The 24,318-nt window shown below is 55.1% G+C and overlaps 1 protein-coding gene across 1 annotated transcript; it reads left to right on the forward strand.

The window, feature by feature from the left end:
- Positions 1-53: 53 nt before the first annotated feature.
- On the forward strand, positions 54-23,149 carry TWF2 (twinfilin actin binding protein 2). Its single transcript, XM_069866131.1, has 9 exons — positions 54-185; positions 10,368-10,445; positions 13,848-14,026; positions 15,127-15,222; positions 15,926-16,030; positions 20,669-20,794; positions 20,883-21,033; positions 21,506-21,627; positions 21,797-23,149. Exons 1-9 carry the CDS (start codon positions 161-163, stop codon positions 21,962-21,964), a joined length of 1,050 nt encoding a protein of 349 aa, XP_069722232.1. The 5' UTR covers positions 54-160; the 3' UTR covers positions 21,965-23,149.
- Positions 23,150-24,318: the final 1,169 nt, after the last annotated feature.

A 24,318-nucleotide genomic window follows, 5' to 3' on the forward strand; every position in this document is an offset into this window, starting at 1 on the left:
CTCCCGGTGGCTCCTCCTCCCCGGGGCGGTTTCCCCATCCCGTCCCACCCTCCCGTCCCCCGGGTTCCTCCCCGGGGCTGCGGGTTCCACGCTCCGGAAGCGGGAGGCGCTGCTAGAGGAGCCGTTTCCTGCTCGGGACGCGGCGGAGCCCGGCGGAGCCATGACTCACCAGACCGGCATCCACGGTGAGCGTCCCGGTCTCAAGCATCACCCCCCCCCAGCCCATCCCGAGCATCCCCCCCCTCCATCCTGATCCTGAGCATCCCCCCCACCGATCCTGAGCATCATCCCCCGGTCCCGAGCATCCTCGGTCTCAATCACCTACCCCCCGGTTCTGAGCATCCCCCCTCCCCCCTAATCCCGAGCATCCTCTCCCCTCTCTCGACTATTCCCCCCCCCGATCCCGAGTATTGACCCCCCCCTCCCCTGATCCCGAGTATTTCCATCCCATCATCCCGAGTATTCTCTCCCCTCGATCCCGAGCATCCTCCCTATCCCCAGCATCCCCTCCTTCCCCGATCCCCAGCACCCCCCTGGTCCCGAGCATCCCCTCTCTCAATCATCTACCCCCCGATTCCAAGCATCTTCCCCCTATTCTGAGCATCCCCCTCCCCGATTCCAAGCATCCCCCTCCCCAATTCCGAGCATCCCCCTCCCCAATTCCGAGCATCCCCCTCCCCAATTCCGAGCATCCCTCCCCGGTTCCGAGCATCCCTCCCCGATTCCAAGCATCCCCCTCCCCAATTCCAAGCAACCCCCTCCCCCGGTTCCAAGCAACCCCCTCCCCCGGTTCCGAGCATCCCCCTCCCCTGGTTCTGAGCATCCCTCCCTGGTTCTGAGCATCCCCCTCCCCAATTCCAAGCATCCCTTCCCCGGTTCTGAGCATCCCCCTCCCCAATTCCAAGCATCCCTCCCCCAATTCCAAGCATCCCCCTCCCCAATTCCGAGCATCCCCCTCCCCAATTCTGAGCATCCCCCTCCCCGGTTCTGAGCATCCCCCTCCCCGGTTCTGAGCATCCCCCTCCCTGGTTCCGAGCATCCCTCCCCTGGTTCCGAGCATCCCTCCCTGGCCCCGAGCAGCCCATGTCCCCAGCATCCCCCCCATGTCCCGAGCACCCCCAGCCCCGAGGCTGCCAGGCGGTGTTGATGCTGCGGTACCGATACTGGGGCCGATAAGATGAAGCTTCCCGAAGGAGCCAGCAGGTTTTCCTGCGAGTAGCCGGGGCGGTGAGGGACACTGAGGCACCCTCAGAGCATTTGGCTGCTCGTGGGGGGAGAGAAGGAAGGGGCCTGGCTCTGGGGATGCTGCTGGTGGGGGGATCCCTGCATCCTTTGTCTGGGCTGATGCTCCAGAAACTGCTGTGACACTGCTCTTCCAGGCGCCTTCTGCTGTGGCAGCACCGTGATCCACCCAGATCTGCTTCTCCACAGCCCCACGCCTGCCCTCCCTGCGGGGATGCTGGGCCCCCAGCACTGGGTCCCCCCACAAGGGGCCAGCAGGGACCTTGAGTGAATTCCTGCCTGCCCATTGCTGTTGGATTTGGGGGAAGCCCCCCTCTTTCTCCGCTCACTCCCTACAGCACCCCGAGACGATGGCTTTTGCGTTTCTGGGTGCGTTTGCTGCACGCCTGTGTGTCCTCACGGTATTTCCCTCCTGCTCCCCGCCGCAACTCAATTAACAGTATTAATCAGGGCTAGAGGTGCTGCATAATTTATGTGAGCGAAACAATATGCGAGCAGGGATGTGAGAGCAGCCATCCCTGGAGCCCTGCACCACGCTGGTCGGGTGCGAATCCATCACAGAGGGAAGCTGAGACGTTGCCCTCACAACCTCCTTCCTCGTGGCCAGCACCAAAGCACAAAGATGTCAAATTTGGGGCTGCTTTTCCTTCATGGCACGAGCATCCTTGTTGCTGGAGTGCATGGCCAAGAGCTCCTGGAGGAGATGGAGTTGAGAAGGGGTTAGCGATGGTGCTTAGATGTTTCTTCTTCACCTGGGAGTGCTGGTAGCTGGTGGTGCTCGAGTTCAGATTCGTTGGTTTTGGTTTAAGCTGAGACACTGAGGTTCAGACTTTGGTTGAATGTTCCCTCTACTGTAAAAAAAATAATAATAACTTAAAAGGTTTGCCATTCCTGCCCTGCAGAGCCCTGCCGTGGGGTTTAGTGCAGGCCAGACCTGTTGTGCTGCCTCAAGAAGCTGCTGCCTGTTGCTCATCTCTGTGCCCGTCCCCTCCCGTGCTGCTGATTCCGTCCTCCCTGGCATCCCCGTGGCTGCCGAGAGGGATGTGCTGACTCTCTGAAGCCAACGAGCTGCCCTCTGACAGCACCGACCTTCTCTGACCTTGGTCACCCACCGCTTGGCAAACCCTGCTGGGAAAGGCGTTGGGAGCCGCTGAGTTGTCATTGCTCGGAGGTCGTTAGGTGCCCCGTCAGCGGCGCCCGGCTGGAAAGGGGAAGGGACTTGGACTTCCTCTGAGGAGCTTCAGCCGGTACAGGGCGAGGATAGACCCAGCGACTCCGCTCAGCCAGCTGACACTGGGCTCAGAGGGACATAAAAACCTCTTCTTGTGGTTGTGAGAAATAACTTGTGTTGGGTGGTCTGGGACATCTCTGGGTGGCTGAGCTCGCTGGGTCTTCTCCTCCACCCTCTCCTGCATGGTCCCTCTTCTGGGGAGCAGCCGTTTCCTCTCTGAATGCAAAGTCTGCCCCTCCAACACCCGCGATGCTGAACCAGGGCGCTCTGGGCTTTAAGGGAACCACCCCAGGGGATGCTTTTTGGGGTCTTTTGGTCCTCGTCGCCTTGGCACGGCGGTCAAATCGATTCGTTTGCTTGGCAGACAGCGGATTCGTTATTAGATGAGGCAGCAATCCCACTGCTACTTTCAGCCCCTCTGCTGAGACATTGAGGTCTGTTGTTTGCCGAGGAGGAGGAGAGATTTTCCACATCTTCCCCATTTCAGGGCCATATTATTTTTCATAGAATCATAGAATCATAGAATAACCAGGTTGGAAGAGACCCACCGGATCATCGAGTCCAACCATTCCTATCAAACACTAGGAATTTTTTTGTGTGCGTGCATCGCTTTGTGTCCCTTCATCCCCATTTCTCCCAGTTTGCAGGAAGGCGTCAGTTCCAGGGGGAATTACGATCAGGTTTAGGGCAGGTTGCAGATAAACCAGCAAGAGATTTTGGTTGCTGCTGTGCTACATCAGCGTGAGAGCAGGGTGATGGGGGAGCCCCTGGAGCAGCCCCTCTGCTGCAACGCCGCTGACTGTGATTTTGAGCCTTTCACACACAGGCAAGAGGCTAGTTATTATTTTTTAGGTATCCATGGCAGCTCCCTCAAAGGTGCTGGCGAGAAAACTGAGCTACCATGAACACTGCCAGGCAGGGAAGGTGGTTGGAAGCTATTGAGGGTTGCTGTGGGCTTCTTTGGGCTGGAAACCAGCTTTTTAACTACAGCTGGGGGGATTCAAGGAGTATTTTTACAGTCCCTCTTCCACCCTGAGTGGCATCAGGTGGGGACAGCGTCACCGATTGAGTTTAAAGCCTTAGGAAGGTGAGGCTGAACCAGGGCTGAACTGGTGGGAGGTCATTGCTTCCAGCTGCTTCTGGGATCTGTTTCATGACATCTGGATAGAGAGAAAAAGTCTCTTAGAAGGAGTTTTTTTTTTCATCTGGAAAGTAAAGACATCAAACGCATGTTGTTTCTTCGAGCAAAGAGATAGAGCTTAGTGCCTGCTCCTTCATGAGGAGGTGGCAAGACGTGGGGATGGGAAGGACCTTTGCTTCTGTCAACAGCTGAGCCTCCGCTTTGCCCCAGGACTGGATCTTGGACTGGCCGTTTGCTTCAGGAGAAGCATAACTGATGCTTGCAGGTGGGAATGATGTCAGGAAAAAAGGAGCGTAAAGGGAGGACGTGGGAGCTGCTGGGTCTGCAGAGGTCTCCTTTGAAAGCAGACAGCTTTCTGGTTCTTCAGCGAGAAGAAAGCTGGAGAAGAAAGAAGGAGCTTCTCTCCTGGTCCATCGCTTCCTCAGCCCTTCCCCTCCCACCGTGCTGGCTCTGGGGGTGTCTGGCTGCCTGAATTCACCTGGGATGGTGAGAATAACCCGCTAACCGGGGATGTGTCACACTGTGCCAGCAGCGGAAGAGAGGGACGGCTGCTTCGTGGCTCCTGGTGTCCACGGGGCGGAGAGGGCACCGAGCTGCTGCAAAGGTAGTTTTAAGGAGATGGGCCCCACTTGTGAGCTCTTTTCTGGGGTCAGCACCCAATTTGGAGGTTGATGGTCTGTATTCCAGTGGGTGGCGCGTCAGGATGACCAGAGCAGCAGCATGAGTAGAAGACCAAACACCCTGAGACGTCAAACCCCTTGAAGTTAGGCACAGACAGTGGCAGAGTGGAGGAAATTCCTCAGAAATTGTTCCTTGAGAGGCTGTAAATGCAGCAAGATCACTGCCAGGCTCTGTCCCTGGGTCCCTGTCCCCTCTGATGCCCAAACCAGTGCTCCCAGTGGTGGCTCCGTGGGCAGGGAAGAGGAGCAGCAACCAGCAACTTCTGCAGGCAAAGCAGGACTGTGCCTGCTGGCATCACTGCTTTGCTCTGGGATGCTGTGCTACCAGCTGCATCCCACTGGTGCTGCCTGCAGGGTGGGTGCTGCCCGCCCCGGGGCAGGAAAAGGGCTGAATAACTCTGATCTGAGGCGCCAAAGCTGAGAAAAGACAGGTCCTGGGCGCACGTGTGGAAAATCAGAAGCAAATGGCTGGTGTCAGGCAGGATTTGCAATAGGGACCAGAAGTCATCTGCCTGAAATCTTGCAGGATATGGCCCAGCTGCATGGAAAACTGGGGGAAAGCTTTGCTTGTGTCCTCTCTTGCTCAGATTCTTTTCTTTTTACCCCTTCTTTCTGTTTTCTCCTGACATCGGTAGCTTTTTTTCCTCTGAGAAAAGATTCCCTGCAAGGACATTTTTTTTTTTTTTTCCTTTTTTTCCATGGTGAGAAATGAAATCCTCTTAGCGCTTAAACTGGGCAGCCGTGTCTGTCAGCAGAAAAGCTCTCTGCAGCGAGTGGGCTGAGCCGGCGCTGCGTGACGGAGTTACACTGGGATAGACTGAAAAGGGAGGATTTTAGCAGCAGCAACAGCTCTGTTGTGCCTGTTGCCATCGTGCCCTTTCCAGGATGCCCTGGCAGGAGCGAGGCAGAGCTGCTTGTGCAGGGAAAACGTGGGTGGTGCAGGTGTAACAGTGTTTTATCCATCAGCATCTTGACTGCTCTCTTGCCAAGCGTTCCTGGAGCTCGGACAAGTTTTGTCTGGGTTTGTGGCTGGATTTTTGGCTGCGTTTCCACACGCGCTGCGCCCTGGATGGTGAAAGGGAAGCAGCTGCTTGGAGTCGCATCGACTTGAAGATGATGTCCAGGGAATGAAAGATTGATGGATGGAGTCTCGGGTTTCCCGTGGGGAGGGTGAGGTGACTCAACGTACCGAGCGAGGCATCCGTTTCAAGGAACATGTATTATTGATCTGGGAGCTGGGCGCTGTCATCAGGATGGGGGGAGATTGGGAAGGGAGAATAAGCAAAATCCTGTTGCTCCAGCAAGAAGCGAGTGAGAGGATGGAGGAGGGGAAGGTGCAGGGGTGACAGCGTGGCTGGCACCTCCATTCCCATCCCCGCGGTGCTTCCCTGGCGGGCGGCTCTGCTGGCACCCTGGCATCCCCAGGGAGAGACTGGCACGTTGCTGTGGCTACGGCTGTCATCGCTGCGCGGTGCCTCTCTCTCCCTCCGGCCTCCTTACAGCTTGTCTCTGCTCAGATAAACTAATTGGGGCTGTAAGCATCACAAGAGGCTCAGCTTTAGGGACAGCTTTTGTGGTACCCCCAGGCATCATCTTGCCGCTCTGTCTCACAGTGGGTTTGGTGACGTATGATGCTTTGAGCCCCGCACTGAAATCTCCCAGGGATCATAGAATCACCAGGTTGGAAAAGACCTCTTGGATCATCGAGTCCAATTATTCCTATCTGCCAGTAAACCATGTCCCTGAGCACTTTGTCTACACGTCTTTTAAACCCCTCCAGGGATGGTGACTCAACCACCTCCCTGAGCAGCCTGTTCCAGTGTCCAATGACCCTTTATGTGAAAAATTTCTTTCTGATACCCTGTCTGACCCTCCCCTGGTGCAGCTTAAGGCCATTCCCTCTCGTCCTGTCCCCTGTCACTTGAGAGAAGAGCCCAGCTCCCTCCTCTCCACAATCTCCTTCCAGGGAGTTGGAGAGAGCAATAAGGATCGATCCAGATGGCCACATCCCAGGGCAGGGCAACTGGCTGCAAGCGACGTGTCTGTTGAGTAGATACAAGGATCCAGCCACCTCACTGTGCTCTGAGGCGTGGGATCTTCAGGCTTTGGTCTGTGCCTGCTCGGTGCTGTTGTGCCTTCCCATTGTGAGCTCTTCTCTGGCAGCTTGGGACCTGGGACACCCTCTGAGCAGGCTGCTAAATGCATTCATGCTCATGAATAAGGGACAACTCATCTGCAGCCTACAAACGGGCAGGAGAGGGAGGTGTTGCACGACTTGCTGGCTGAGGGTGATTTTTGAGCTGTCATAGGAGGGTGGCTGAAGACTCACGGTGCTTGCACACGCGGCATCTTGTAGAAAGGCCAGAAGACTTCTCAAGGTGTCACCAAGCTCACCCTGCCACGAAGCAGCAGCATCCTGGGAGGGTTTCTGGAGATCTTTCAGGGCAGGGATCCTTCCCAGTGTTTCATCATGAAATTTCCCAGGTGCTGAGGTAAAACCTGATGTTTCTGGCTGGAGAACCAGTACAAGTTGTTCGTTCGTACTTTTCTCCTCTGGGTCGACCAACCCCAGTTCTTTCAGTCACTCCGGCACGCTGTGCCTTCTGACATAGGTGCCATCCGTCCTCTGCCTTGCTCCTTGCGTGATGCTGAGCCTGGACATGCTCTTTGTGCTGTGCCTGGAGCTTCATCGGCACCACATAACGTGGTCTTGCTCGTTTGTGCCTTCACTAATGACTTTGCCTGCAACAACATCAAGCAATTGACCTGTGATTTGGCTTACAACCTACTTCTCTGGAGCTGCTGGACCCTGCCCTGTGTTGGTATAGCTGGTCCTTCTCCTAATTATAGTCATTTGCCTCCTGTTGAGTTTCATCTTATTTCTTTTTTTTTTCCAGCCCGTTTCTCCAGTCTCCTGAGAGAACGGTGAATTCTTCTCCATCACGCGCTTGCATCTCCTCTAGCTTCCCACCTTACGGCTGCAGAAAACCCTCCTGCAGTTGCCAGAGGTGCTTATAGAAATGTGGACTAAAACTGGATCCACCACAGGTCCTCAGGAGACCTTGCTTGATCCAACCTTCTGATTCCTCCTAGAGTGAGTTGCCGTCCAGTTCTGTGCTGGTGCTGTAGAGGTTCACCACCACTGTGTTTCCCAAGCTGGCTTCTGGTGCTTGGAGACACTTAGAAAGATGAACTGAGACCCTTGAAGCCCACACATCTGTGGCTCTGCTGGAGGAAGCTAGGTTGATCTCGTGCAGCTTTATTCTCAGTAGGTCCCTGCTGGCTGTAGTCCAACTTGGGTTTGTTTCCGAGTTATTTGTTCCAGGATTTTCCAGGAACCCATGTCAAGAGGGTGAGTTGGATGCATGAGTTCATCCACTTCAGTTCTCTCCCCTGTCACTCCTCCCATCTCCATCCAGACATGAGGATGGTTGCAGCTCGCCCAGCATCTCCTTTCCCCCTCACCTTGTTGTCAAATGCAGAAGAGGAACCAGAAAAAGAAGAAAAGAAGCTGATTTTTATGTTTTCCCACGTGTAGGTTTTCCAGCCCTTGAGTTGGGTCCTAGAGACTCCTGGCATGAAGATGCCTTGGGGTGGAGGTACCGCTTGCCTCCATCCCCAGGGTAAGGTCTCCTCCTTGTCTTGCTTCCAGAGCCAGCTCTGGATTCTTGTATTAATATTTTAGGCACGCGAGCCATCTCGTCAAGTCTGCAGTGCCGATTAAGTCGTAATCGTGCTGTAGTGAAGCATGCTGTTGCTGAGCTCGTGCTGAAAACCTTCTCTAGCTTATTCCTCTCCCTCCTCACTGGCTTTTGGCTGTGTTGCGAGAGACAGAAGGGGATATCGAAGACACCCTGGGGATTTTTCTATTTAAATGAAAATTGCTTTATTTGTTATTTGTTTTATTATTATTATTTCAGCAGAATGGAAGCTCAGGAGTCCCCTCTGGGTTGTTTTTGAAAGCTCTGCTGCTGTCTTCTCTGGAAAGCATCTCTCTCCTTGGCAGACCTTGTGGTATTTCCCATCGTGTGCCCGGCTCCTCCAGCAGCATCTGTGCTTCTCCCCATCCCCTCAAACCTTTCTGCAGCTACGCGGGGTCCTGGCACTTGGCCGTCACTTGGGAACCACTCACTCAACTGTCAAACATCCCAGATGTTGATCCAATACTTCTGGGCTCTCCTGGCATTTCCAGGTGGGCTGGGGGCTGCATTTGCCCAGACTCCTGATTTTTCCAGACCCCTGCCCACCCTTGAGCTCTGGGAAGGATGGGGTCAAGCTGGAGGGATTTGCAAGCCCATTAGTGCTGCAGAGCTTTCCTCTTTCTCCCCTGTAGCTTGTGCAATAGAAACATCCAAGACCAATGTTATTCTTTCCTATTTTGACAGTGGAATAGGAACTGGTGAAGCTTGCTGGGAGCTTTTGTCTCCTGCACGAGGTTTCCGGGGTGTATGAAAGTCTCTTTTTCTCTTCCGTTTCTGGGTGTTTGCAATAACCACAGATGCTGCCAGAAGGAATCGGCCGCTCTCAACAGGGAAAGGGGCTAAAAATATCGAAGTAGCCTTGGATGGGAGGTGCGGGAGCAGGCAGAGCTCCCAGCCGGCACTGGGAGAGCGTGATGGTCTGTGCTGGGAGCTGGGAGAGCCACATGCCTCGATGCTGTTGGAGGGAGAAGGATGGTTTGCTTGTGGTGGGATTACGCCAGCAAACCTTCAGTGTGTCCCCTAAAATGCCATTAGGGACTGGTGTGGCTTCGTTTGGGTGTTTGCATGCCTGTTCCCATGGAGTCCTGCTGGGGTGGCATCTCTGGGTTTGTGTGGGAGCGCTGCTCTTTGCCGGGTACCCAGCTGGGAGCTCTTTCTCGTTTGTGCCTCCTCTCTGTGGGAGGAGAACCCATCCAGACCTGTGATTGGGACAGGCTTGGAGCCAGCGGGGCAGATGCATCTCACATCTCTCACTTGGCTGGGGACAGGCTGGAGTGCCCAGAGAACATCCCTGCCCACCGCTCTGCCTGCATCATCAGTGTCTGTGTGCGGGGACAAATCCTTCTCTCTCGGGGTCGGGGGAGCTGCAGGTGGAGCAGATACAGCCCTTGCTGGCAGGAGATGGCTTTCTTTGCCAAGTGCCTTGGCCATGGATGCTCTTGGGCTCCAGGGGATCAAAGCAAGGCTCCCTCCTGCTGCAGGCTGCTCCGGCGTGGTCATCGGTGATGGGGAGGTGGCACTGCAAAGTGCTGGGAGCAGGGGTCAGCTCACGGTGACTCCTCGTGTGGACTAAGAGACGTGTCTGCACAGATCTCAGCAGCCTGTCCACGGAGGGGGTTGAGTCCCCTTCCCTGGAGGGGTTTAAGGGACGGGTGGACGAGGTGCTGAGGGACATGGGTTAGTGATTGATGGGAATGGTTGGACTCGATGATCCAATGCGTTCCCTCCAGCTAGGATGCTGAAGACCGGTTGCTGATGCCTGGTGCTCAGGTAGGAGTGAGTGAGGAGGAAGGAGGCTTCCCAAAAGCTTTCTGCAACCAGAGCCCTTCTGACTTGAAGCAAACCCCCAGGGGTGTTACTTTTCCTTTTCCCAGGGACTCTACTTCAAACCGGTGCCTTGATTCTGGTCCCCAGATGCCTCGGGAGCAGCATCCCTGCTCCCTGCTGCGTGTCACAAGCCCAGGACGTCACAGCCTGTCGGGACACCTTCCAGCCACCCCCTACATGCAAACTCTGCTGCTCTGTAAAGCGAATAAACTTGTCACTTGAGCTCTCCCTGCCTGCACTGGCCAAGCCGTCGTCTAAATTTGGGTGATTATGTTCACCCAGGCCAAGTATCAAGTTCTCTGGATCACATGTGCTCCCAGCTGCTGTTTAGCTCTGTCGCCTCAGGGAGACGCAGCACTTTGCTCCCAGCTGTTTGGATTTTATATTGTTATTTTTATTACCTTTTTTTGGCACTAGAAGTTTTATTTCTTTTTTATTTCTCAGTTTTGATCCTGTTGAGTTGCTCCCCTGCCTGACCAGGCACCGAACAGCCCAGCACCTGCTTTCACTCTTAAATCTCATCACGATGTTTCTGGTTCTTTCAGCCACCACAGAATTGAGGGACTTCTTTGCCAAAGCCCGGAACGGTTCAGTTCGGCTCATCAAGGTCATCATTGAGGATGGTAAGTCCCGTTTTTAAGTGCTTTGATTTATGTAGTGTCAGTTCTCTATTTCACCTTTCTTCCTTTCCTCTTTCCCTCTGTGGTGCCAGCTTGTGTCTTTGGAAACACCGAGGCAAATCTCACTGGGGTTTCCTGGCACCCAGCAGCCTGGAGCCAAAACACAAGCCCAAAATTTAGTGCTGATGAGCAGCTATGGAAACTCCAGCACGGCTCTTGTGGGGAGCAGCAGCTTTGCCAGGAGATCGATGCTGGTTTCTGGAACTGATGCTGGGCTCTGGGTAGCTTTTCATGCCGCTGTGTTGGATTTTGTTATGGGGAGCTCATTTCTGCTGCATCTTCCTACTTAGATGTGACATCCCACATCCCATCCTGAGCAAGGAGGTGCTCAGGGCTAGGGATTGCTTCTCAGCACGGGGCCCTGATTGTATCCCATGAGGGATGCTGTGCTCCAAAGCCCATCCCAGCCCCTGCCTCTGTGTGTGGGGCTGCTTCTAGCCTAGTGTGCAGGCTGGCACCAACCTGCCCGCGTTTGCCACACCAAAAGGTGCCTTTGGGTGGCCTCTACGTTTATCAAACAAGCAGAACAAGGCACTGATTGAACGTCCCGGCAGGGAGCTTCTGCCGCGTAGGTTTTCCATCACCTCAACCTCATACAATTGCATATGAATGACTTGTCTCTCCCGCCAACGGGGATGTTATTCCCCTGCCAAGCTGCCATCACCACCTCCGTTGGGTGGGCTGTCAGCACCGAGGTGGACGTGGTCGCAAGGAGCCTTCGGAGGGGCTGTGGAGCTGTATTTGGAAGTGCAGCATGACTTGAAACGCGTGGGATGCATCACTGGGGACACATCAGGTTCAGCAGTATTAGCTTTGTCCTTGGCAAGGTCCCCGTGTGTTGGAATGCGACGTCTGTGTTGTTTCTTTGGAGCATCTTTGACAGTGATTTTGCTCTCTTGGCTCCTTTTGCATTTAAACAGTGGGAATCAGGTTTGCTTTAGGATAAGTTGTAGATGTCCCTAAGCCTGGACTCAAGGTACTAGGTGGAGTTGGGATGATGGTTGAACTGGATGATCTTAGAGGTCTTTTCCAACCTTAATGATTCTTTGATTCTATGATGCGCCAGCTGCCCTGTGGAAGAGGAGCCTCCAGCTCTGCCTGATGGCTTGCAGAGGACCTTCTGCCCTTTGGGGCATTTTGGGGCATGTTGGAGCAGGCAGCATTGGGTGGGAGGAGAAGAAGATGGTGCAAGGAGCCTTACGGCAGATGCCCTGTGTCCGGGCATCCCCAGGACAGCAGCTATGACTGAGAAACCCTTTGGGACCTCTTTGAGCCGATGTTGTGTTTGGGGCCCTGCCAAGAGAAGCCCAAGAAGATGAGGGGATGTGGGAAGCAGCAGGTCACACACCAAGGCGCAGCAACAGTTTCCTGGTGTGAGAGCGGATTGTGGTCCAGCGAGGTTTTAGATGATGCTTCACTCACTGTCAGTGGGTTTCTGGACAAGGTTGGCTTGGGGGGCACCTCGAGGGCCAGAAATGCTCCCAGATGCACTTTTCCCAGCAGCAGCAGCGCTCTGGAGAAGTGGAGCTCAAAATAGCTGAGGCTGATGATGATACTGGGCTGAAGGGCGACTGCTCCGGGTTTCCCTTTCCCAACATTTCCTGGGGAAGGAGAATGTGGCCCCAAATGGGTCGAGCTGAACTGTGAAGTGCCCGATGGGAGGCAGGGGAATACACAGCTCCTCCAGCCCAGGGGAAAGCTGGAGGCCACCAGCTCACGGCAGCACGGCTCGAGTGCAGCCCGGGAATAGCCTGGAGTGACTCGGCACTGATTGCCTCATGCACGAGGTGTCAGCATGTGTGACAGATGGAGACACTTGTGACCTGTCAGGGGGTCTGACTGGGCAAAAGTCCTTGCAGGCTCTTTGGGATCCCGAGTCTTTGCGATGCACAAAACCGTTTGCAGGGTTTTATCATTATTTCAGGGATGCACTGGGGTTTTATACTTCTCTTTCTCAAAACAGGTTGTTCTGCTGAAGATGAAGTATTTTCAGCGCCTTTTCCTCTGCTGTCTTTGTTATTGTACTGGTAGCACGTGCCCCTTGTGTACAAATAATTCTGGGTTTGGTGCGTGGTGGCAGGTGCTGTGGTTGTTGAAAAGGAAATGCTGTTGTCTGTGGGGGAATGGCCTGCTCGTATGGAAAGGTGGAGTGAAAGTAATTCATCCTAAACCCTTAACTCCTCAACTATGTTCCTTAGAAGCTTTCCTGCTGTGGCATTTGGAGCCTCTGAGCTGGATGGGTTGAGAGGGAGAGGACTGTGCCCCAGCCAAGAGGCTGCTGGGCTCCTGATGGGCAGCAGGGCCAAGGGCAGAGGGCCAGGCAGGGCGTGTGCCAGCGTCCCCTTGGGTGCCAGCTGTTGAAGGCCCTAAGTCATTTTGCTTTGGCACCTTTGGATTTTCCTACATCTTGTTCTGAGGCCTGATATGTCCCCCAGATATTTCTGCATCTAAAAATGGAATAATAATACAGTCTCTTTTCTAGCAACCTACGCTAATCATCTCCGGCACTTTTGCTTTTCCATCCAGCCATCTCAGAGCTTGCTTTGACCCCCACAGAGGTTTTTTTTCTTGTTCACAGGATGCCTGCACAAGCATTTAAATTCCAGTGCCACCTGGGTCATGGGGCTCCCAGCTCCACCACTGCTTGTGTAGCAGCTGGAAAAAATACCCTTCAGACACTTGAGGTTGCAACCACGTGCATGAAATATGTAGGTTGCTTCCAGAGACTGGGGCTCCCCTGGCAGCATGGTCGCCCCCCAGAGTGGGGTCTCTAGGACAGCTCTGGTCCCCACTGACATGAGCTTCAGGTATCAGCTCTGATTTTGACCTCTCTGAGGTTGCAGGGAATCTGATAAGGGTAGTGTTGGCTCATCATCCTGGCTTTTCCTATGGGACCTTCATTTTTCTCAGCATCCCAGGTCGAGGTGGTTCCTCGTGTCCCTGATGAGGTCTTCTAGCACCCAAGCCCCTAAAGCTCGTGTAGGTGAGGTGGAGGAGGTCTTATGTGAGCAAGAAGGGATGGCTGGGGACTATGTGGCTGGAGGGAGCAGAGTGGAAGGAGGCTACAGGTGGTCAGTAGAGAGGCCACAGGAGGGGAGGAGGCGGCTGGACACGAGATAGTGGGATATCAGCAGAAAATCAGCCCCTCTACAGGGGCTGCAGCCCTGACAACATCTCCTGGAGGGGTTACTCATGGGGATGTACACTTCTGCATGTGGTTCAAGACCTCAATTTGTTTTTGTGTGCGACAGCATCGTTGTCGGCAGCAAGTCCCTACAGAAGCAGCCCAGTGAGGTGAGCTAAGCCTTGCCTTCATCTAACACCACCTTTTGTGTCCTCTTCCAGAACAGCTCGTGTTGGGAGCCCACAAAGAGCTGTCCCGGCGCTGGGATGCCGACTATGATGCCTTCGTGCTGCCCTTGCTGGACGAGCAGCAGCCTTGCTACGTGCTCTACCGCCTGGACAGCCAGAATGCCCAGGGCTACGAGTGGCTCTTCATCTCCTGGTCCCCCGACAGCTCCCCGGTGAGCAGCACGCCAGGCGGTGACACCCCAGCGTGGGGACACAGAGGTGCTCTGGGAGGCGGAGGGTGGAGGACGTGCTGGCCAAGCTAACTTTGTGCTGGGGCTGGTGGATGCCCTCCATCGCTGTGCCCGGGTTGAGAAGTGGAGACCTCCTTAGGGATGGGGGGATTTTTTAAGACACGGTAGGATACACTGGGACTTTCTCTGTCCTCTTCGCAGCGCTGCATGAAAAGGTGGAGGGTCTGGGATGTAGGGAGGGGAGCGCTATGGACCACAGGGCTGAGATGGAGATGTTCCACCATGGCTCTGGCTAAAAGCATCACTGGGAAGGGCTGGAGCTGGCAGTGGCTCGCTTGGTCCGGTGTCCAGCGTGGCTCAGCTCCAGATCAGCCTTCAAAAGAGGTAGAAATTTTTCACTCTGAAGGTGGGGAGGCACTGACCCAGGTTGCCCAGAGCAGTGGTGGCTGCCCCATCCCTGGAGGTGTTCAAGGCCAGGTTGGATGGAGCTTGGAGCAACCTGATCCATGGCAGGGGGATGGAATTGAGTGGGCTTTAAGGTACCTCGCAACACAAACCATTCTATGGTATATAATAATATATAATGATGATAGATACTGTTTATCTACATGTCACAACAAGCTGTTGGGGCATCTTATTGCAGTAAGATAATAATAATAAGATAATAATAAGAACAGGGCACCAAGACGCGCTTGCAAAAGCATTTTGCAGAAGAAGGCAAAAGGAGTGCTAAAAGGCAAAAGTCACTTTTAGGTGACTCTGGCAGTATTTGCACCTGCTCTTACCTAGATGTGGGTGAGAAACTGCAGCTCAGCGATGAGAAAGAGAACACAGAATAGATCGTTGGGTTGTAGGCAGCGTTTAGCAAGGCAAGTACTGGAAATAGCGCTGATGGGTTTCCCTGGCTGCTCCCTGCCCAAGGGATGCTGCGGTTGGAAATCAGCCGGAGCTGGAAACTAGGTGGTTGCACCCAGGGAGGCCTGAGGTTTGGAGAGCTGGTGGTGGGATGGTGGCCATCAGCGTCGGACGCTCCTTGTCCCACTGTGCTCTTCTCTGACTGTCTTGCCGACCCCCTCATGCAGGTCCGGCTGAAGATGCTGTACGCTGCCACCAGAGCGACAGTGAAGAAGGAGTTTGGCGGGGGGCATATAAAGGATGAGATGTTTGGAACAGTCAAGGTACGGTGGTGGTTTCTGGGCAGCCTTTTTGGGTTCAGCTTGGAGCTCCAGCAGCCTCGGCGCTGAAGCTGAGTGGGACGTGGGACATTGGCATCCACCGGAGAGGATAGCGTGGAGGTTTGTCTCCTGGGTGGCTGTTGCTGCTTTCTCGTGCCTGTGGTCAGTCTGTGGTGGAGACTGTGGAAAAAAAGGTGGGAGGAAGGCTCCCAGGAGATCCAAAGCTTTATTCCGAGCAGGAAAACAAGTGCCAGGTGGTGGCAGTGTCACTGCGTTGCATTTATCCAGCTGCGGTTCCCCAGAAGTGCTTGGTGAGAGGTTTCTTCTTCTCTTCCAAGGGTTTTTTTCACAGGGGCAGCTGCACAACTGCTGAGCATCAGCCCCGCTCTGGGGTTTGTGACGGCGATGGGAGCTAGAGAGCATCCCCGCTGATGCCCTCCGGCTTCTGGGCAGTGGTCCCCGTCTTTCTGTCTCACTGTTGTGCTCGTGAACTCTGTCATGTGGGATTTTCTTGGAGGCATCTGAGAGATCTCAAGACCCACCTTAGCTGTGGGCATAAAGATTCCAGTATTGCACGTACGCCGGGGCCCCGTGCAATACTGGAATCTTTATGCCCACGCTTAGCGTTTGAGGTGCATCCTGCGCTGTGGTGATAACCACCCCCTGACACTTCCCCCATCTCCCATTCCTGTCCCTCTCTTTGCAGGAGGACGTGTCCCTGAGCGGTTATCAAAAGCACGTGTCCTCCTGCTCTGCCCCGGCCCCGCTGACCGCAGCCGAACAGGAGCTCCAGCAGATCCGCATCAACGAGGTGGGTGTCTCCTCAACCCAGGAGAAGGAGCCTGAGACCTTTGGAGCCCACGGGGATGCAGGGATGTCTTTGCTGCTGGAGTTTTGGGAGTGCATCCCAAGAATCCAGCTAAAATGCTGGCTCCTTTTGACTGAGCTCGTTTGCAGCTCCGCAGTTTAACCCGTTCCTACCCTTGCTGAGGCAGATCAAGCATCCTTACGGTCAAATTGATGGTGTAAAGAGGAATTTACAGACTATTTCTTTTTTTCCCTTGCTAGGACATGAGCTCAGGGTTCTGTTTGCTTGCTGTGACTGGCGGTTAGAACATGCTTGGAGGCTGAAAGCAGGCATCAGTCTCTAAGTTTTGGGGCAAAAGCCGGAGCTGGCTCTGAATTGGCGAGGGGGTAGGAAGAATTCAAGCTTATCTTCGGGCTGCAGCAGCTTCCTTTCTCATACTCTTCCTCTACGGCTATAACGAGGGATGCTGTCCCAAGAAATACAGCTCTTAGCCTAAATTTGAGGGCTTATGTGCTGGAACAAGATGTAGAAGTGTCCCAGGGTAGGGTTGTGGGCAGACAAGGCTGCAATGCCGTCATCTTCCCTGACGGCATCTCCCAGCGCTCGTGCCAACCTCCGTGGTGCTGTGAAATGCCAAGGCAGGGGAGGGGATCAGCTCAGTGGGTGGGAAGACCGCCTGGAAGCAGGATTTTGTCGGGGTGGGAGGATTTCACTTGGATGCAACCAAAAGCCTTCTTCTCTAGAGGAGCATCCCTCTCTCTTCTGCCTGTGCTGGGGCTGTGGGGCTTGTGGGTGGATCAGGACGTGCCTGGGTGATGTGAAACCAATCAGTCTGATGACATTAGTTAATGGCAAAAGATGAAGCAGAAGGTTTCCCACCTGCAAGAGCAGGTCTGGGGGTGGTGGAATTGAGCGGCTTTCAGGAGATGCCACCAAGGACTGATCTCCACCACGTGGGTCTTGGCATGGTTATCCCAGCTACCAGCCTGGAGGAGCTGGGTGGGATTTGTACTGAAGGATCCAAGGTGATGCCCACGCCTGGAGAGGAGAGAGGTGGATCCTCATGGTGACTCTGCAGCTGGTTTGGCACCTTTGGGTGGCTGCATGATCGCCTTGGGTAGCCAGTAGTGCTGGATTAAGTAGTTTTGGGGTTTTTTTTTTGGGCTCTGTCTTGCAGAGACATGTGGCCCAGGTAAGTGGTGTTTGTGATGTTTGTTTTCTGGTTGATCTGATGTGTTCTGCTTGCCACCCTCACCTTTGCAAGACGCAGCTCTCGGGTGAAGGTGCTGCTGCCTTTTGGTTTGGTTGGGTGTTATTTTAAAGGTCCACCGTCCCCTGGGCCAGCCTGGGCCACGGAGGTTGGTCACTGACATTTAGAAAGAGGAGAAAAATGACTTATTTTTGCCTGTGTATTTTAAGGTGGGAAGTGGTTAAGTGCTGGGTGTGCTGAAGGGTCTCCGTATTGGTGTTGGGGTTGTGCCTGCTCAGCCCCAGGCATGAAGCAGGAGGCAGTGGGAGCTACGCCACGGCAGGGGAGCTCATAACTCTTAGTAAATGCAGCTTTGAGTGAGTTTCTGGAGCCACACAGAGCAGAAGGTTTTCATCGAGGGGAGCTGTATGGGAGCAGCTCTGAATCTGTAGCATCCTGCGCAGCAGTCAGGGCTGGCAGCATCTTGGGATGGAGCCCCAGGGCAAGCCTTGAGCTCAGAAAAATTTGCCATTTGCTTTATATATATATTTATTTATTTATTTATTTTAAATAGCTGGGAAATGCTTCACCAGCTTTACGGAGCTGGAAGTTGTCAGCAGACCGTGGGCTAAGAAATGGCTTTGAATCTGGGATTGAGCTGCCTTAACACCCACGAGTGGGAAGTCTTTGTAGAAGCATCACAGGCTCAGGAACGTGGAGGGGAGCCAGGAGTATCACATCGTGGGGCTGCGGGGGAGAGGAAGGCAGCTTTGAAGCTGGGGGGATGAAGCAAAAGAATTAAGAGGAAATAAAAGTCACTGTGCATTGTAGCGTGAAGGTGTCCTTCGCAGCTGCTGTACACTGTCGGTGAGCGGGTAGCACAGAGGCTTTGCCAGACCCACCCCCAAAAGGTGTTTTTTTTCTCCTGTGAGGGTGGGGAAGCCCTGGAACAGGTTGCCCAGGGAAGCTGTGGCTGCCCCCTCCCTGGAGGTGTTCATGTTGAATGGTGCTTTGAGCACCCTTGTCCAGTAGGAGATGTCCCTGCCCATGGCAGCGGGTGGAACTGGATGGGCTTTAAGGTCCCTTCCAACCCGTTCTGTGGTATGAAAAGGAAAAGAGATGGTGGGTTGCTAAGACAGCCTTCCACCCCTTGGGATTTTTGGACTTCCGTGCGCTTCGTGTCGGAGCTTTAGCTTTCTCTGGTCTCGCTATAACCCTCCCAGCCTCCTAGCATTTGTGGGGGAGACAGATAAGGTACTTCTGGTTAGTGGTAATATCATCATGCTGCACCTCTACGCAGGGTAGGAGCAGGCAAGATTGTGTGTGTCCTCGGAACTCCTGTGCGCTTGCCCTCGTGCCCTGGCTGGGGCCGTGGACGCTGTCAGCGGGACCTCTTGCCTACCTGGCACTGGACGACCCTTGAGCAGTTATTTCTCACACCCTGTTCATCCCTCAGGAAGCTCTTTGGCAGGGGATAGCCCCGAATCTCTTGCTGTGACTGCTAGAACTCCTCCAGACCCTGGGTTGGGGCCACCCTGGCTGGGGACCCAGCAGGAGATGGGTCGGGGCTGGGCTCCGTGCAGGGATGTCGGTGGAGATGTGGCATGTGGGGCTGCCAAGGCCAGGGGCTGGGGCTCTTCCCCCTCGCTCTGCCCCAGCACTGATGTCTCCTGTGTCGTTTTCTGCTGCTCTCCCTGCCCGTGCTGCCAGGACCTGCCTTCCCTGGCCTCCAGCAGAGCGATGGTACGCCCCCACCCTCCCAGCATGTCCGTGTGTCCCCCTTCCCTTCTCGTTTCACACGAGATCCCCGCTCCGTCCCCGCGCGGGGTGCCGTTGACGGTGTGTCTCCTCTCCCCACGCTGGCAGGATTCCCGTTCCCAGGACTCGAGCACCGAGATGGTAGGCTGCTCTGCCCGCTTGATGCCTGGTTTTCTCCCTCCCCTGGTGCTGTTTCTCTGCATGCTCTGCTCCAGGCACCCAGGTCCATCACCTCGCCGGGGCGGGGGTACCATGTGGGGCTGTTGGAACGAAGGGAACGAGATGCACTTTGGTGCTGCTGAGCTGTTTTTGAGATACGAGCTAAACCTCCTGTGTTTCTCTTGGCATGCCTTGATTTTTCCTTCCTTTTCTCTATTGGGGGTGGGGAGGGAAAAGAAGGAAAAATAAACTTTTTAAAAGGCTGGACTTCCTTTATCCAAAATCATTCCAAGCCGATCCCAAAGGAAAGGGACCCGCGCTCGCTGCGGAGCGCCGGGGTTGGTGTTGCTGGACTGTCTGCCTGGGGTGGTCTGGAGGTGGGGTGGACTCCTCCGCCGTCGGGGTGACGCCGTCTCCCTGTATTCTGTGGCAGATGGTGGGGGGCTGTTGCTGCTGCCCATCGCTGGTAGAGTACCCGGGCCCCGAGGAGGTAGGAAGCGTCTGCTCTGTCCTGCCCCCTCTCCCAGTCCCACTCCTGGGAGGCACCCAGGGTGATGCGATGTCTCTGCCATCTCTTTCTCTTCCTTCTTTGACGTGGAGTTCAGTCTCCTGGAATAGGGGGTTTGCTTGGGGTACGAGTGGAAGCTTCTGCCTTACAGGGATTGTGGGGAAACCAGTGGCTGAGGTCTTTCCAAGCTGTGGAGGCTCCAGAGACACCTTATAGTAGCCTTGCAGTACCTGAAGGGGGCCTGCAAGAAGGCTGGGGAGGAACTTTTCACAAGGGCATGGGGTGACAGGACAAGGGGAATGGCTTTAAATTGGAAGGGAGAAGAGTTAGATTAGACATTAGGAAGAAATTCTTCATGATGAGGGTGGAGAGGGCCCAGGTTGCCCAGGGAAGCTGTGGCTGCCCCCTCCCTGGAGGTGTTGAAGGCCACGTTGGATGGGGCTTGGAGCCCCTGATCCAGTGGGAAGTGTCCCTGCCCATGGCAGTGGGTGGGACTGGATGGGCTTTAAGTTCCCTTTCAACCCAAACCATTCCACGATCTCTAATTTCCCAGCTCTGGTGCTAGAAGGGCTGCCTGTCTGCTGCAATAAAACCTGCCGAGGAGGGACTCGCCTTCCCTACTGGCAAGGACCCACTGAACAGCTGAACGCTGCGATTTCAGGGCTCCCACTGCCACCCACAGATTGCAGCTGGAGGTGATGGGAGATGGACACACACCCGTGCTGGTCACAGCCTCACTGGGAAGCGATGGTTTAGAGCTGGTCTTTGCTGGGAGCGAAGCTGGGGGCGTGTGGGGTGCATGGCTGGGGCTGGGCGATCTCCCCGAGCTGCAGTACGGTGACAGGCATCGCTGCCCTGAGCCTGGCTGACTTCTCAGTGATTTAATGCCACGGTCCCTGTGGGACAGGTGGCAAGCAGGTCCTTGGGTGAGAAGGTTTTTGGTGTGGCACTGGCCAGTTTTCCTTGCTCTCCCTTCCCCGTGCTTTGCTGCTCCCTGCCCTGACACTCGGGGTGTCTCCATCCCCAGGTGAAGACGGAGATCAGCGTGGAGAGCAAGCACCAGACCCTGCAGGGTCTGGCCTTCCCCCTGCAGCTGGATGCTCAGCAAGCCATCCAGGCTCTCAAGCAGAAGAAAATCAACTACATCCAGCTGGTAGGTCCTTCCTGCAGCTCCCCTGCCCCCCGCTGCCCCTGCTTCTCGCTGCCGTCTCTCACTGCCGCATCCCTCTCTTGTCCTTCAGAAGCTGGATCTGGAGCGGGAGACCATCGACCTGGTGCACACGAGCCCCACAGAGATCGCCGACCTGCCCAAGAGGATCCCACAGGACTCTGCTCGCTACCATTTCTTCCTGTACAAGCACTCACACGAAGGAGACTATTTGGAGTCTGTCGGTGAGTGCCTCGGCACCGAGGGCGGCTGGATAGAGCCCACGCTGGTCCCCACTCCTCTGGACCATTGCTCGCGTGGGGAGCAAGCAGGGATTCACTGGATGCAGGGGGAGGAAGCAGGAATGGGAATGGGGATGGGGATGGGGATGGGGATGGGGATGGGGATGGGAATGGGGATGGTGCAACAGGGGACTTTGAGTCAGTTCCCACTTGCCACCTTCCCAAGGTGGGTGCTCATGAGCCTTCTGGTACCTAAAGCAGCTGCCACATGGGTGCTGCCACGCGGGATTTGTGCAGCTTGTTGGAACCAGGGGGGATTTGGGAAGGGGTGATGGATGGAATGACTCGCCTTCTGTCACTGAATAAATTGGGATTCTTGGGGCTGGAAAAGCCACGACCAGGGTGGGGTGTTGCTGCCTCGTGCTCCCTGGTCGTGAGCCTGGGCAGTGCTGCAAGCCACGCTCTTTTCTCGCAGTCTTTATCTACTCCATGCCTGGCTACAAATGCAGCATCAAGGAGCGCATGCTCTACTCCAGCTGCAAGAGCCGGTTGCTGGACACCGTGGAGCAGGAGTTCTGCCTGGAGATAGCCAAGAAGGTAAGTGAGAGCCTATCTGGAAGTGATGGAGCCAGGCATCTGCAAGGAAATACGTACCACAGCCTTGGTCCAGCCCTGCTGGTGGGATCAGGGGGGAGCTGGGTGCCCCAAAGGTGAGTGTCAAGGCCCCAGGGAGCTGCTAACCCCCACGTGCTGCTTCTGGATGCAGATCGAGATCGACGACGGAGCTGAGCTGACGGCAGAGTTCCTCTACGAGGAGGTGCACCCCAAGCAGCACGCCTTCAAGCAGGCCTTCGCCAAGCCCAAGGGGCCTGTGGGGAAACGAGGACAGAAGCGGCTGATCAAGGGGCCAGGCGAGAACGGCGACGACAGTTAAATCCCACAGGACCGGGCGGCGAATGGACAGCATCCCCGCAGCGCTTCCCGGCTTCCTCTCTGCTGACCTGGGGATCTTTCCTTCCACCTCAGCCTTTTTTTTTTTTTTTCCTCCTTTTTTTTTTTTCCTCCTTTTTTTTTTCCTATTTCATTCCTTTTGTAAACATCAGGATGGCTTCTTGCACCTGGGGGCAGAGCAAGGGGGAGGGTTCAGGGTTGTTGGGGTTTCTCTCCCCTGCATCCTCTACCGGAGGAGGATGAGAGCAGCGGGACCGCATCCCCCAGCCTTGCTCTTGTCTCTGGGGGGTCACAGCCGCTGCTCTCGGTGTCCCCGTGTGACTGAAGGACACGCTCGCCTGCAAGCTGCTCTATGCAAAGGGAAGGGGGATGGTGGTGGGGATTCCTGGTTGAAAAGAGAAAATGCTTCTTTCCCTGCTCCCCCTGATTTCGCTCCCCTGTCCCGCTGTCGGTGTGCACGGCCCCGCTGCCCCGCGCCTGGAGCGATCCTGCACCCCTCGGGGTGCGGGCAGGAGCCCTCCCCCGGTGGGGGCTTTGCTGGCAGGTCCCTGGGGAGGAGGAAGGTCACCCCCAGGTTCTGAGGTCAGCCCCAGGAGGAGGTCACACTGCCTTTGGGTGCTTTGCATCCCGTTTTTGAACGCACCCCTTAAGGCTTTTCCCATCAGAGGGATCTGTTACAGCCCTAACTCAGTTTAGGACGGGAACTGGGGGGACCCCAAGCCCTCACCCTCCCTCTGCTCCACTGTCACCCTCTGTTTTTGCTGCTGGCTTTCTGATTTGGGGCAGCCCCGTGTCTTAATCGCACGGGCCACCCCAAATCCTCGTGGGGGGGAGCGTGACAGGCCCTGCATGTTCCCCCAAGGATGTCCCCAGCTGTCACCAGCTCCAAGGGCTGAGCTTGGTGCTCAGAGTTAGGCTTCACTGGGGGCTTGAGGAGGGAGAGTGCCTTGCTGCTGGGTACCAGCGAGGGCTTGAGAGCCGCCTGACTCCCTGGGAAGATGGAAACGGGGTCCGGGAAATCTGCCCTCTGCTTTCCTGCTGCGGCGGTGAACGTGCCGATGTTGCCTTGGCCTCGGTGGAGCGGGCGGTGGGGTTGAAGCTGGGGGGAGCAGAGCACACTGTACTGAACGCTGTATTTTCTAAAGAATAAAGTATTTTTAAAACAGTCTGATGCTCTTTAGAGGTCCCCTGAGTTCCCCAGGTTTGGGTATTTTAGCAGCTGTGGGTGCTGGCCATGCCAAGCAAATAGCTTGGAAGTTTCTAGGCAGGAGCCAGCGACCATCCCAGCTAGCCCTCACCATCCCCAAGGACTTTAATCCAAGGGTCTGGGACAACCCTTTAATGCCTGGTGGGGATTGTGTTGCTGCATCACTACCCGGAGCTAGAGCTGGCTGCCCAGGGGAAAGCATGGGACAAAGATGCTTTTCCCTATGGGACTCCTAGGTGCGAAAGGGCAAAATCACAGAAAAGAAACTCCTGTGGTCTCTGCTCCTCCAAGAGCCAAAGTGAGGAGCTGTAAAGGATTTGCACCTGGTTGTAAGTCAACGTGTGAATTGAAAAAGATGTGTGGCAGCTGGGCTGTGGAACCACAGGTGCCTGTAGGAAAGGGAGAAGATCTCTTGCCCTCCCAAGAGTTCTGTGCCCCTTGCCTGAGGGCTGGCAGCTAGCAGGGAGGAGGGTGTAGGAGCTGCAAGAAGTGAAAGGATCCTTATCCAAGGGGGTAAGTATATCCAGGATCTGTGCAAGCTTTGCGGGATTGGGTGGAAAGGAGGGAACCTGACCCAGCCTGGGGATGGTGAGGGTTTGGGATCAGCCTGGAGGGTGGCTGGGGCACGGAGCATCCGAAAAAACTGGAGGAGGAGGGGGTGCTGTGGGGAAGGGCAGCTTCTCCCAACCTGCGTCCTCCATGAGAGGCAGCAGCAGCAGATCAGACTCTGCTGGGTGTCAGGGGTAACCCAAGCAGGGGGCTTGGTTGCCAGTGGCCCTGGGAGACGGGCAGAGCTGAAGATCTCTGACCCCTTAGATGTTTCCCTGCAGTAATAGCTTGTTCCTGCTTAAAACACCCTGTCTGTCCCATTGCCCTCTGTCCCTCTAGGCAGGGGTATGAGTAAATCCCAATGATTTAAGGCTTAGCTAAAATAATTATAAATATTATCTAGTTATAGATTAGAATCAGAGAATCACCAGGTTGGAAAAGACCCATCAGATCATCGAGTCCAACCGTTCCTATCAAATACTAAACCATGCCCCTCAGCACCTCAATATTAATATTAATCTAGTTATAAATATTATCTAAAAGCAAGTGTCAGTTCAAGGCATAATCCCAGACTGATGGGT

Source organism: Phaenicophaeus curvirostris, chromosome 11 (assembly GCF_032191515.1).
Source record: "Phaenicophaeus curvirostris isolate KB17595 chromosome 11, BPBGC_Pcur_1.0, whole genome shotgun sequence".
Classification (NCBI taxonomy): Eukaryota; Metazoa; Chordata; class Aves; order Cuculiformes; family Cuculidae; genus Phaenicophaeus; species Phaenicophaeus curvirostris.

What these genes read in the sequence shown, in the direction of transcription:
- TWF2 (XM_069866131.1), top strand. Translation starts at nt 161, where the DNA reads ATGACTCACCAGACCGGCATCCACG. An exon ending in AGATGTTTGGAACAGTCAAG is followed by an intron (nt 15,223 to 15,925) that starts GTACGGTGGTGG and finishes CTCTCTTTGCAG; the next exon opens with GAGGACGTGTCCCTGAGCGG. An exon ending in AGACTATTTGGAGTCTGTCG is followed by an intron (nt 21,034 to 21,505) that starts GTGAGTGCCTCG and finishes CTTTTCTCGCAG; the next exon opens with TCTTTATCTACTCCATGCCT.